Source organism: Trichosurus vulpecula, chromosome 2 (assembly GCF_011100635.1).
Source record: "Trichosurus vulpecula isolate mTriVul1 chromosome 2, mTriVul1.pri, whole genome shotgun sequence".
Taxonomy (NCBI): domain Eukaryota; kingdom Metazoa; phylum Chordata; class Mammalia; order Diprotodontia; family Phalangeridae; genus Trichosurus; species Trichosurus vulpecula.
The window spans coordinates 274,676,634-274,691,172 of NC_050574.1; the positions used below are offsets into that span (position 1 = coordinate 274,676,634).

At 37.6% G+C, this 14,539-nt stretch overlaps 2 protein-coding genes across 5 annotated transcripts in view; one reads left to right on the forward strand and one right to left on the reverse strand.

Moving 5' to 3' along the window:
- Positions 1-1,336, forward strand: part of ORC4 (origin recognition complex subunit 4) — an 87,500-nt gene extending 86,164 nt beyond the window's left edge. For all 4 annotated transcript variants that reach the window (XM_036746595.1, XM_036746596.1, XM_036746597.1 and 1 more), the window contains one exon: positions 737-1,336. In XM_036746595.1, coding sequence (XP_036602490.1) covers positions 737-925 — 189 coding nt within the window. In that variant the 3' untranslated portion in view covers positions 926-1,336. The remainder of the gene's footprint in view (positions 1-736) is intronic.
- Positions 1,337-8,139: 6,803 nt separating this feature from the next.
- ACVR2A (activin A receptor type 2A) overlaps positions 8,140-14,539 on the reverse strand; it is a 147,799-nt gene continuing 141,399 nt past the window's right edge. Inside the window, exons 10-11 of the mRNA XM_036744942.1 lie at positions 12,641-12,771; positions 8,140-12,018 (exon numbers count right to left, since the gene is read on the reverse strand). Of these exons, the coding sequence (XP_036600837.1) occupies positions 11,824-12,018; positions 12,641-12,771 (326 nt within the window). The 3' untranslated portion in view covers positions 8,140-11,823. The remainder of the gene's footprint in view (positions 12,019-12,640; positions 12,772-14,539) is intronic.

The window sequence follows — 14,539 nt, forward strand, 5'->3', positions numbered from 1 at the left end:
ATGAGATCTTTGTCATGCAGCTCCCAGCTTGATTTTTTTTCTAATTAAAGGGGCCATCCCTTGATTCACTTCCTAAAAAGTCCTATTCACTGAATGGGCATTACCTCACTCTAAGTGAGTATATGAAAAGGCCTTAGTCTAAAAGGGCCAGGGCTCCCCATTGCATCCTGGGTCATCTCCAGTCATCCTAATGAATGTCAGGTCACTGGATCCTGATGGCTCTGGAGGAGAAAGTGAGGTTGTTGACCTTGCACAGCCCTCCCTCATTTTCCTGATGTCCTCTTCAAAAATCAAGGACGAACACAACCTGTGAGTAGACAAGCTGCCTGAAAGGGGACCCAGCTAGTTGGGTAACTCAGCTCATCCTCTGCCTCTCCCTCTCCCTGTCCTTCTTTTCTTCTCCAAAGGAGGGTAAATTTTGATGGCCAGAAGCTGCCTGCCTACCTAACGTGGGGTTTACTGGCTAGATTTCTTTCCCTCCCTCCCTCCCTTTCGTTCCCTCCCTCCCTTCCTTCCCTCCCTCTCTCCTTTCCTCCCTTCTCTCCCTCCCTCCTTCCATCCCTCTCTCCTTCATTCCTTCTCACTCTGAAGCCTCTTTCATTCTAGGGATATTCTTGAGTCAAGGTATCAAGCAAATTGTATTACCCATTGATCCAGAAAATATCAGTGGTTAGAGGATTAACTTTGATTTTGTTGTTATTGTTAGTTTTAACTTGAAATATTTCTCTCCCTTCAGGCATTTGAACATTTACAGCAACTAGAATTAGTAAAAGTAATGGAGAGAACATCAGTAAACACACAGAGAGAATACCAACTGGTGAAATTGCTTTTGGACAATAATCAAATTATGGACGCTCTACAAAAGTATCCAAACTGCCCTACAGATGTTAGGCAGTGGGCAGCATCTTCACTGAGCTGGTTGTAATTTGACGAGCAGTTTAGGTATCTGAATAAAATCCAATTATGTCCCCTTTAAAGCAGAGAGGTCCCAGGGTTGTAAAAGTTAGCATTATGACTTGTAAAATTTCTTGTATGATAGAGCATTTTCTATAAGATGCGTTCTACATGTAGTCTTTAGCAAGCCCCTCCTTAAAATTTAAAAGATAATCGTGTTGTTCCTCAAATACTTACAGATGAGTTCATACGTCATCTTTATGCATTACTGAACTATTAAAATAATTTTGGATTTTGTTGTCTGCTATGTATGATTCTTGTTATATTTAGATTTCAAAGTTTGTAATTCTATTTGGCTTGGTACATGTTTATGCATTTGAGGAGCATGTTTTTAGTTAAAACATTAGAAAAGAATAAAATGTAATCATCTTATCAAATCTTACTGTCTTAGTTGTCTGTGTATTTATAAGTAGAAAGCCAAACCTTTAACCACAAGAGGATTTTATTTTTTTTTACCAGTGCCACTATACATATTCCTCTTAACAGTAATACTAATTTCTGGCTTTTCAGAAGTCTGAATAGATTAGATAGAATACCTTTTTTAAAAAAACCTTAAATGGAACCATTCATGTTTCTAAATAAGGTACGAGAAAAGGGAATAAGCATTTTAATACTGCCAGGTACTGTGCTAAGTGCCTTTTACAAATAATACCTGATTTGATCCTCACAACAACCCCATTAGTGAGGACAGTTTTCTGAAATATAGAACACTGGATGTATTTTGCCTCAATGATTACTAAAATTTGAGGTGGTAATAAGGATGGTCTGTTAAGTTTAATAGTTTCCAAAACAATGCTTTAATATACTGTATAAATGAGAGTATTAGAGTTGTCTGACGTTAAATGATTTGTCCATGGTTGGTAACCTAGTAGGTGTCAAAAGGTAGAATTTGAACCCACATTCTTCCTGATGCCTCAGTGTAACACATTCTGTGTCCACATTGCTCCAGAAGTACTGGGAGAACATGTTAGATTTTAAATTAGTCAAAAGTCAATTTTGAATTTTCCAATACAGTAGCAACCATTAGATATACTCTTTTGTTACTCTCAAAAAACAAGTATGACAGTTTACTACTTTCATAGGGTCCCTTCAAATGGTACTCGCTTTCAATGGATTGAAAATCCTTATTGGTATAACATACCATCAATTTCCTCCTCTTTATTCCTTTGAAATGAGGTATAATAATTCATATACACATTTAGTTAACAAAGTAGTAGTATTCCTTTCTTGACTAAAAATAAAAAGAGTTAAAAATCAACTATCCAAATCATCAGTTTCAGCATAGCTGCTAAAATATAGTATCTCCCCACATGGTCTGTCTCTCAGGAATTATTAAGCTGATCTACCCCTTTCCAACATCTCTCCCCAAGATCACAGAGAAGAAGACTGCTACTGAAAATACTGCTTAACCTTTTTAATTCACTATAGTTCACTTTCATCACATGTATTTAATAGCAAATTGAAAGTGACCTATGACAAAAACAATGGAGAAAACTTTAGTAAGGCTGATTTAATACTACCCTGTGTACATTCAAATAGCTGGATAACCAAATTATTTAATTTTTCATCCCTAGAAATCTTTAAGCTGGGTAAAAGAGGCTATTCAATCAGAAATATCTGCATCCATACACCATCTATTTTACTCCGCATTTAATCCTGCAGAGTATATTAAGGTACAAAAGAGTTAGTTGGCAATATAAGGTCTCTTATACAACATGGTCCAATCTACTTGCTTCTCTTGCTACCCTCACTTTATAGCAGGGGGATTAAAATCAAGCAAAGTGTCAACATGCCCTTGAATAATGAATTGGGCAACCCATGTGTCAGTATGGGTATTACATGCATGATGTAGTTCCTTTACTAAAAGTCATAGGAAAGAAAGAGAAGTCTGACTACTTTGAACATCTAAACAGACACTACTACTCTCAAAAAGGCAAGAGTGGGGCAGAGCCAAGATGGCAGCTGGAAAGCAGGGACTGGCCTAAAGCTCTCCCCCAGGACCCTCCAAACACCCATAAAAATGGCTCTGAACAAATTCTAGAACTACAGAACCCACAAAATAGCAGAGGGAAGCAGGTCTTCACCCCAGGACAGCCTGGATGGTCACTGGGTACGGTCTATCGCACGGAGCTGGAAGCAGAGTGGAGCATATCCCAGCATGGGCCGCACCCTGAACCAACCAGACTGGGAGCTGGGCGGAACAGGCCCTAGCACCCTGAATCAGTGAGCTGTGGCAGTTACCAGACTTCTCAACCCACAAACACCAAAAGCAACAGAGAAGGTTACTGGGAAAAGCTTCTGGGACAGAGTGAAAGGAGTTTGTGGTTTGGCCACCACCCTGGGGGCAGCAGAGGTGGTGCAGCTCTGAGGACAGAACTACAGCTGCAGTTGCTTCTGGCCCCAGGCCCACCTGGTGGGAGGAATTAAGTGGCAGATCAGAGCAGGAAAGCAGAGCCTGCTTAGATCTGAGTCGCGGTCCTGGTTGGCGGTTCTTGGGGGAGGAGCAGCACTGGTATGGCAGAGCTTGCTGTGTAGAAAAATCTCTGTGAACAACAGCATAGCCCTTCAAGCTTGGGACAGAGTACTCTCTACTCTACAAGCAGTCATACCCTGCCGAAAAACTCATGGGTCAAGTAGTTGGCTGGGAACATGGACAGGCAGCAAAAACGGTCTCAGATTCAGACTCAGACTTTGGAATCCTTCTTTGGTGACAAAGAAGACCAAAACATACAGCCAGAAGAAGTCAACAAAGTCAAAGAGCCTACATCAGAAACCTCCAACGAAAACATTAACTGGTCTCAGGCCATGGTAGACCTCAAAAAGGATTTGGAAAAGCAAGTTAGAGAAGTAGAGGAAAATTTGGGAAGATAAATGAGAGTGATGCAAGAAAACCATGAAAAACAAGACAATGACTTGCTAAAGGAGACCCAAAAAAATACTGAAGAAAACAACACCTTAAAAAATAGACTAACTCAAATGGCAAAAGAGCTCCAAAAAGCCACTGAGGAGAAGAATGCCTTGAAAGGCAGAATTAGACAAATAGAAAAGGAGGTCCAAAAGACCACTGAAGAAAATACTACCTTCAAAATTAGATTGGAGCAAGTGGAAGCTAGTGACTTTATGAGAAATCAAGATATTATAAAACAGAACCAAAGGAATGAAAAAATGGAAGACACTGTGAAATATCTCATTGGAAAAACCACTGACCTGGAAAATAGATCCAGGAGAGATACTCTAAAAATTATTGGACTACCTGAAAGCCATGATCAAAAAAAGAGCCTAGATATCATCTTTCAAGAAATTATCAAGGAGAACTGCCCTGATACTCTAGAGCCAAAATACAAATTGAAAGAATCCACAGATGGCCTCCTGAAAAAGATCCCAAAAAGAACACTCCTAGGAACATTGTTGCCAAATTCCAGAGCTCCCAGATCAAGGAGAAAATACTGCAAGCAGCCAGAAAGAAACAATTTGAGTATTGTGGAAAAACAATCAGGATAATACAGGATCTAGCAGCTTCTACATTAAGGGATTGAAGGGCTTGGAATATGATATTCCAGAGGTCAATGGAGCTAGGATTAAAACCAAGAATCACCTACCCAGCAAAACTGAGTGTCATGCTCCAAGGCAAAATATGGATTTTCAATTACATAGAGGACATTCAAGCTTTCTCAGTGAAAAGACCAGAGCTGAATAGAAAATTTGACTTTCAAACACAAGAATCAAGAGAACCATGAAAAGGTAAACAAGAAAGAGAACTCACAAGGGACTTACTAAAGTTGAACTGTTTTGTTTACATTCCTACATGGGAAGATGATATATATAATTCATGAGACCTCAGTATTAGGGTAGCTGAAGTTCCATATATATATATATATATATATATACAGAGAGAGAGAGAGAGAGACAGACAGAGGGCACAGGGTGAGTTGAATATGAGGGGATGATATCTAAAAAAAATCAAATGAAGGGATGAGAGAGGAATATATTGAGAGAGGGAGAACAGGAGAGATAGAATGGAGTAAAATATCTCACATAAAAGTGGCAAGGAAAGCAGTTCTGTAGGAAGGGAAGAGGGGGCAGGTGAGGGGGAATGAGTGAATCTTGCTCTCATCAGATTTGACCTGAGGAGGGAATAACATACACACTCAATTGGGTATCTTACCCCACAGGAAAGGAGGAAGGAGATTTAAAAAAGGGATGATAGAAGGGAGGGAAGACAGGGGGAGGAAGTAATCAAAAGCAAACACTTTTGAAAAGGGACAGGGTCAAGGGAGAAAATTGAATAAAGGGGGACTGGATAGGAGAGAGCAAAATATAGTTAGTCTTTCACAACACGAGTATTGTGGAAGGGTTTTACATAATGATACACATGTGGCCTATGTTGAATTGCTTGCCTTCTTAGGGAGGGTGGGTGGGGAGGGAAGAGGGGAGAGAATTTGGAATTCACAGTTTTAAAAGCAGATGTTCAAAAAAAAAGTTTTTTCATGCAACTAGGAGATAAGATATACAGGCAATGGAGCATAGAAATCTATCTTGCCCTATAAGAAAGTAAGGGAAAAGGGGATGGGGGAGATTGGGGTGACAGAAGAGAGGGATGACTGGGGAATGGGGCAATCAGAATATATGCCATCTTGGAGTGGGGGGGAGGGTAGAAATGGGGAGAAAATTTGTAATTTAAACTCTTGTGAAAATTAATGCTGAAAACTAAAAATATTAAATAAATTTTAAAAAAGGCAAGACTGTATTCCCATCATGTTCTCTGAGTTTCACCTAGAATGCAAGTGCCTGTCTCAAGTTCTGATATCTCAGGATGCCAAGGAACACGTGGGCTATCCAATAGTTATCTCTTACTCTCACCATATGACCAGCCCGTACTCAAATTTTTTAAATTTTAAAATTTTCCTTAATCATCCTTTATACCAGGGCTGTCCAAAGTGCGGCCCTCCTGTGTTTGCTAAGGTCATAGAAATTGACATAAATGTTTTAACTAAAACATTTGTGTTGATTTCTGTGCTTGTGGTGGACACAGGCGAGCCACATCAGGGCACACGGCCTGTGTTTTGGACAGCCCTGCTTTATACCATTTCTGTGTAATTTCTTCTCTATAATGTGTTGTGCCACCTGCTCACAATCACTGTGTTTATGTCCATTTTGCTTCAGGTGAAAGCAGCATCAATTTTCTGGACACTCTAGAGTGTCCAAAACCACAAAATTGAAAACAGGCCTTTGTTTCGGGGGGAGTTTGGAGTCATTAAAAAACTTTACTGTTTCCAAAGTCAATCCAGCCACTTTCTTCCTCTTGGTTAAACTCTGAATCCAATACATCTATTTGCAAAGTCTGTCTAAAAATATAGGTACTAATGAACACACATATAAGTTACTCAATTGCATATCATAATATGAATAGGCATTCTTCATTTGGTTTTCCCTATTTCAACAATTAAGCCAAACTCTTTCATGATTACAGATCTTCTTTGGAAAGCTCTGAAACTAATACTCCTGAGATTTTTTGCAGTCAGTATGCTGTCACCTTACAAATGGGAATATCTAGAACACCTCACAATCTATAGGGAATCCCCATTAGAACTGGTTGTGTTAAATCTCTATGACAGCGGAAACACCTTTGGCAAGCATATGCTTCCCTATTTTATGCCTCATTTGATACTGATGATCAGAGAGAGTCACTGAACAAAGTTACCTGAAATCTGTATAATTTTGACAGGGAAAACGGACTTTAATAAGGCAGGAGGAAGGTAGGGCAATTGGGGTTAAGTGACTTGCCCAAGGTCACACTGCTAGGAAGTGTGCCAAGTGTCTGAGGGCACATTTGAACTCAGGTCCTCCTGACTCCAGGGCCGGTGCTGTACTCATTGTGCCACCTAGCTGCCCCAACAAGGCAGTATTTTGATCTACCACTCCAAAAGGTTTGGTTTGGTTTGGTTTAGCAAACATACATTTTGGGTGGTATAAGTACCCAAAGGAGAAGAAGTTAGGAAAAGTACAGGGGAAAAAATACCTCAAACCTTAACATTCTAAAAAGGTGAATGAAAGAACAACAATAGATTCTGACTCATGCCTCCTTTGCCATCTATATAAAAATTTTACGAGAATAATGTACGCATGGATTGAGTGTCTTCAATGGAGGGTATTGATAATTGATGTTCCAAAGCAGACATCTCACTGTGCTTATTGTTTATACAATAAAATTAAGCAAGTGAATCAACAGAGAAAGGTCAAAATAAAAGTTACTATGTTATCCTTTAGGCTCCATCTCATTTTTTCTCTCTGTAGCTTCAAAGTTCGGCCCTGGCTGACTTCAGAAAACAGGCACAGAATGCTAGTGGTTGGCAATAATTAGCGAAAAGTGCAATGTACTAATCAGCAGACTTGCATTCTGGTCAGGAATCTCACTAGCCATGTGTGTGACCCTAGAAAAATCTCAGGATTTTGGAGGTCTTGGTTCCTTTATCTGTGAAATGAGTGAATTGCTTCAATTTTTAACATCCTATAACTTAATTTTCATTTTCCTTAATGCCAAGGAGTTTCAGATGGTAAGGAAAGTCCTCAGTAAGCAGATGCTGAGCAGCCTCCCTGGTGAATGAGGGAAGGTGAACAGAATGCTGAGGTCCTGCCCAGTTCTAAATCTGTGATCCTATGAACTAAAAACCACAGAATAATGCCCTGTATTAAACATGGATAAAAACAGTTTACATTTTAGCCTTACTGCCCTACAGTTTAAAAAGCAGACTAGCTTAATGAGATGCCTCCACACAAACAATTGTACTTCAGTCTTTGTGCACTTCTACTGAACAATGTATTTACATTATAATTCTGATAGCCATAATCCTTAAGCAACACTTCTACATATAAATTTTAAAAGGCTACTTGACCTATGCCAGACTCTTAATGGCTTCCACCTAAGCAGAAAAAAATCCATCATGCCAGCTGAGCTAAAAATAGTACTTGTTGGGAGAACAGGGCAGAGTAGATACGGAAGATGTAAAGAAAAGGTTAATAAATACTATTTCTCCCCACTTAAATTCCCCCCTCCACCTGCCTCTATAAAACCTGAATGTCCAAAAATCTTTGAAATACAGTGCCAAGAGCTTTTCAGTAGGCCTAAGTTTCTTCTAAGAAGCATAGTATAGCTAAAGGGGAAAAAAAAACTGCATATGCAAATCATACAGTAGTCACTTATTTTTTATTTAACTTTGGGGGAAGTGGAGCGGGGATAGCATACAATTTATTTTTACAATATTTAACAATCACTTTTATTCAGGGTGGGGTTTTGGGGGGCTTTTTTTGTATTTTTTTGTTATATACTTGCAGAAAAATAGCAAGTACAATTTGACAGTAGTACAACAACCTGTGCCCAAAACACTGACAAGAAATACAGAGAGTAAAGCTCAAATAATTGCTTACCAATATTTTGAGAGGTAACAAATAGTGTATGGATTGAGACTGCATAAAAAACGTACTGCTGGTTGGATATCTGAGGTAAATGATGTTCAATCAAGGATGCTACTTGTATCATTTTGCCCATAAATCAGTAAATAATTTTATGCATATTATACCAAATGTTCCTAAAAAGTAATCTGCTAAAAAAGTTTAAAAAAAAAGAGGAAGTGGAAAAATCTGTGGTGAAACATTTTTCTTAAACAGTAGCTAATTTATTCTAATGAACCTGGTCAGGGTGTATTTCCCCACCAATATTTTGGGATAAATTTAGAAATTATTTTGTTGGGGTGGTGGGGGGTAAGGAAAGGAGTGACTTTTTAAAAATTCCATGCACAATGAATTTTGTTTTTAGTAAGATAGTCCATTTCTTTCCTGATTGTTTTTTTTTTAAATGTCACCAATAAAGGATAGTGCAAATTCAAGGGATCAACAATTATGAGGCACAGTCTCTGTTCTGGAATTCATAAGGTACTTGTAATAAACGTTCAAATAGTAATCACACTTCACATGCTAAAAACTTCCTAGCGTCTAAATACATACAAGAGCTGTGCAGGGCATAGACTTCCAGTAAAGCCAAACACTGGTTAATCCATCAGTCCTATGGCAGTTGGTCATACAGCAATCCTCTTTCGTAGATCTGGGCAAGGTAAAGAGTATAAGTTAGAGCAGCGAGTCTGACTTGGTATCAGAAAGGCAAAATACAAGATGAGCCATGAGGAGCACCATATACATGAGGAAAAAAGTTATCAGGGTCACAAAAAAACCCCACAACAAAGGTCATGATTTTCATTCTCTTCAATCTTCCTTTTTTTTTTTTCTTCAGTATTCCTAGGCCAAGCTCAGACTTTCCTTCTGTTAGCTTGCCCACTTCTGCACTGACTGTAAACCAAATACAAAATGCCCTGCAAAACAAAGTCTTAACATGACTAGGAATCAGGACAGGTCACTGAAGCATTCTTACTTCACTAGTTATAAAAGTATTTTACTACCAACATAGTTTTCAAAAGGATACAAGTCATAAAATTGGCTAACTACAGTTAAGTACAATATCCAGGAGTTCTAAAAACAGGGTTCGTTTCTTTTCTACCATGAAGAGAAAAACATCATATATTTTTGCTAATGAGTTTTATAAAATTTACCTCTAGTGCTCACATAAGCCAAACATTCATAATACCCCTTGGTGGTTTTTTTTTAGTTGTGTGTGTGGTTTTTTTTTGTTGTTTTTTAAAAAGAGGGCTAAACAGTGAAAACAAGTAGAAATAAAATCTTTAAAAGGTGGAAAAAGTTCCATCATGTATTCAAATTTCCTCAATGGGTTCCCTTCTTGATTTGTGTCAGAACATGGAAGCAAAACAGAATTCAAATCAAGAAATCAGGAGGGAGCCCAAGCAGTTTGCTTTGCTAAGACACATAAAGCAGATGCATTCAACATTGAAATGGGCATTTTATGGCTACAATGAAACCCAAGTGATGAGAGGGACGAACAGCAAACAGAATGGTTCTGGATGGGATGTTAAATACGAACAACATTGCTATTACCCTTCTTCCCCTCCCTGCTTAGAGTATGTTGACCTAAGTCTCATAAATAATTAATTTGTTATTGTTCCCAGAGATTAAGTGCATATCATATGTAAAATGAACTGTACTGTGTGGTCTTAAATAACCATCTGAATATAACACATTCACAGTGAGCTCCTGATAGTGACATTAAAAAAACTCCTTTTTAAAATTAATGCATGATTTTAAAAAAGGTCTGACAAAATTATATCACGTAATACTGGCTAGCACTGGTCAGTAATCTAGAGATTTTAGAAACCATTACACTTGAATTTGGCCTGTATACACTGAAGGAGGACCCAATCATTTTCCTATGAAAAGCACTTTGGCACCTATTTACTATCAATCCTCGTTTGTGTGTTTGTTTTAGCAAGAATAAGCCATGAATTATCTTAATCTTTAAATTATTTTTGAAAATCATTTTAATATTGTCATATTTGTTTTGCTAGGCCATGCTACCTACATCAACATTGGTTACCTCTAAATTCATTGCATATTTGAAGTTATAAGCTTAACTTGTTATCCCTGATTTTTTTTAGCAGTAATATCTGAAATCTGTGTCTAAAATGTATAACTTATTCTAGGATAATCTTTTACACATCACAGACATCAAATATTACTCTGACAAGATGGCACCAAGCAAAAGTGTACCTAGTTATAAGTCTCAAAGCAGAGAGTGAGGAATTCTGGGTAATGAAGCTTCCTGAGGTGATCCTTGAAACAGTGATACAGAATGCACTGCATACTGTTGGATGAAAGAAAATACACTAAGACTGTACATACATAAATAGGAAAAAGTCTATTTAAAAAAATTAATAAGAAAACTAAGAGCTTTCCAGTGTCACAGCTCACTTAAAAAACACTTTTTAAAAAAAAATCATGCTTTACATTTTCAAATATTCCTCAGACACAGCAAACCTAAATAGTATTTAAGTAAAATAAGTATATGTATTATTTTGGGAACTGGAGGTAAGATGAAGCTTTAAACTAAAAATGAGGAGAAGGGGATGGGAGGTGAGGAAACGATATTAAGGTTTTCATTTCAAAAAACAGCACTTTTTTTAAACATGAGCTAGCACAAGAAAAGGCTTACAACACTGCTTTAGGAATGGCCACTTCCTGTTGGCACAAAGCATAGCTTACCCTTTTGTTTTGTTTTTTTAAATAACACAGTGAATTTGTAATACGTCTTTACAAAACATGGATTGATTTATTATTCAAATTTTGTTAGTGTTTTCAATCATAATTTAGCAACCCTGGAACTGAGGTATACCTTGTTGAGGGAGGTTAAAGTAATGCTTGGAAGCCTCTTTACTGTATCCCACTTTGATGACTGTTTATGTACACAGAACAGCAGCACACTAAACATTCACAAGCTGTGTCATATTGGCATTACAATAGTCATTGATATAAACACAACAGCAAATGCAATAAAAACAAGTTACCCTTTTTAAAATCTGAAATGAAAAGTTTTTGATTTAAAAAAAATAGCAGTAGTTCATTTAAGGAATTAGTGTCTTCTGACAGACATTAAGAAATTTGATGTCAGTTTTTAAATGCTTGATTAGACAGGTCCATATGATCCATAGAGGGCCACATTCTTCATTTACATCTGAAAAGTTTCTTGATTGAGTTTGCCTCTTCACTTGGTCATATGTCCTTCAAGTCTATGTAGGGAATGCAGTAGGTCTTTTGGATCCACATTTTTAAAAGAGGGACTCCTTACCACCATTCCCGAAAGACTCACCACTCTGTTTCACACAGAAAACATTTTAAACTGTAAGCAGTCTCATTAGCTTAGCAGCTCCAGTTCTGAGTCCTGTTTCTCAGTGTGAACAACCAATGTAATTATCATAGACTGGATTCTTTGGGAGGAAAGTCAACGTTTGTCACCATAGTGACCACAGTCACAATGTCCTCTGTTGTGATAATATTTGTTAGTCTTTGCATCTGAATAATCCTTTCTCCTACACAGCCGGCTGATAACCTGGCTTCTGCATCGTGATCCCAACATTCTTCTATTGTTTCACAAAGCATTGCCATTCCCTTTAAAAAAAAAAAAAGAAAAAAGATTCAATATGTCATTTTTTAAATCTCAATCCAAGATTTGACTTGTCAGTCAATGTACTTTATTGAATCTGTACCACAGAAGTGCCACTAAATATTTATTCCATCTACTGAGCCAAATGATCAGGAAGAGTTTATTCAACTGCCAAAGCTGACCTGTGAGGGAGACGTCAAGAGCAAAGAAACTCCCCTCACTCATCCAGATCCAGAGCTTGGCAACAAGGCTTTTATGATGCTGTACTTCAGCTAGACACAAAATAAAAACCAGAGATGGGTGACCATTTAACCCTATACATCCCAGGGTCAAAACTCATTTAAGTTTCCTTGCAAGGGAACTTTAAGGGCTGTTTGTTGCAGTCTCTAAGAAACTCATTTTCCCCTTTCCTAAAGGGACTTACAAGACCACAGTGTCATAGTATTAAGCTATTATAGTTTCTAAAGGTCCATTTCAGCCACTTGGTTGCCAAGTACTCCATTACTGATGATACAGTATGGAAATCACTGTTACAAAATAGCCTTTTCTCAGAAGTGTTCACAAATAAAAGTCTTGAGAAAAAGGATTTTATTGAAATTTCAAGTCAATTTCACTTCAGAAACTTACAGCATGTTTCTGCCAACACTCCCTTAAAATAGGTCTCTTTTTTTTATGCACGACAACTTCCTGCATATCTTCAAGGGATGGATGCTGGCCAATTTCCTCTTCAAATGGCAACATGTACTCATCCACGGGACCTGCAATTTTTTAAATAAGGTTATTTTAAGTCATGCTGACTTCCATAAAAAATGGTACAAACTTTTAACACATTCTGTATCATCCTTTTAACTGTTAGAAGGAACTCCTTCAGTGACAAGAGATAATTACATGAGAAGTGGGCAAACAACTAGGTCTCTTTCACAAGGATAGTAACATCAGTTAAACAGAATGAAGTGTCTGTTACATACATTAGGCACCTATTATGTATATTAGGTGCTGGGAGAGGCAGAAAGCTTAGGTTAAGACACTGTCCCTGAATAGAGCTTAGCATCTAGTAGAAGATATAACATAGTTAACTTAGACTTCAAAGATCTGCAACTTCTTCAATGCATCATCAGGCCCCTAACTTGAAACATGTCTAGCTTGGTAGGACAGTCAATATGGTTTTTGCAGAATCCATGGTCACCTCAACACTATGACCACGCATCGGGCTAAGATTTTAACATAAGACATAGATAACTAAATTACAAGTTGTATTATGTAATTAAATGCATCTGAGCACTGCAAATAAAGTGCTACATGAGGTATAGGCAGAGGAGATTAAAAAAAGTCCAAGAAGTCTTCTTATGCTTTAAAGCAAGGAGTTTAACCATAGGTCCACAAATTTGCTTTTTTTTCTTTTTTAATACTTTTTGATAAATACATTTCAGTATAATTGGTTTCTTTTGTAATCCTATGTGCTTTATTTTATGCATTTAAAAATAGTATTCTTTCAAGAAGAGGGTCCAGAGACTTCAACAGACTGCCAAAGAAGTTCATGACCAAAAAAAGGCTCAGAATCCCTTTTTAAAAGAATAAACAGGAATAAATCATGTGAAAGAGAAAACAAGAAGGAATGGAAATTCAAGGCATAGGGAGCAGCATTAGCAAAAGCAGAGACAAAGGGAAATTCAGGGTATTTGTAAGTAACTATGAGATAAGGGGAAAACTATGAGGGAAGGCTAAAAGCGTAGGATGATTGTGGTGGGCCTTGAAAGCTAGGTAAAGAATACAAATTCAAAATACATGAAGGACACACAGAAATTTTTTTGAGTAGAGGGGTGACATTATTACATCTTTGCATAATGAAGATTTGTGTCATGCTGAATTATTGGAGGAGAAAGAGAGTGGAGATGAGAAGACCTCTTAGGAGGATATTACAGTGGTCTGAATGGTTGGCACGCACTAGGGAGATAGCAACGTGAACAGAGGGAAGAAATGTTACACAGGCAGACTCATCAGGTTGTGGTTTAAAAAAAAAATTCTAAACATGAGAAATAAAAGAAAATCAAAGATAAGCCCAAGGTTTCAAATGTGAAAGACTGAGTAAATAGTGGCACCACTGACAGAAATAATTAATCCAAAGAGCAAATTTATTTAAAAAGAAAGATAACAAATTTAGTTTTTAGACACACCAGTGGTACCTCCAGGTGGAGATGTCCTTTAAGTAGTTAGGATGCTGGCCTGGAACTCAGGATAAAAGTCAGGACTACATAAACAGATTTGGGAGTCATTCCAGTTATAACTTTTGTGGCATAAATTCTGAAGTCTCTACATTCGGAATTCTCTTGAGATTTTATCTCATGTCCCGTTCACTTTATCAGGAATTACTTTCCTTCTGTATGCATTCGACACAAGGACAATCTAATCAGTTAACAAAATAAAGGCAATAATACCTCAACTGGACCCCCACTGATGCAACTGACACCAAGGTATCAATAGAGATATTTCCGGCATGAAAGTATTTGGGCTAAAATTAGCTCTGCC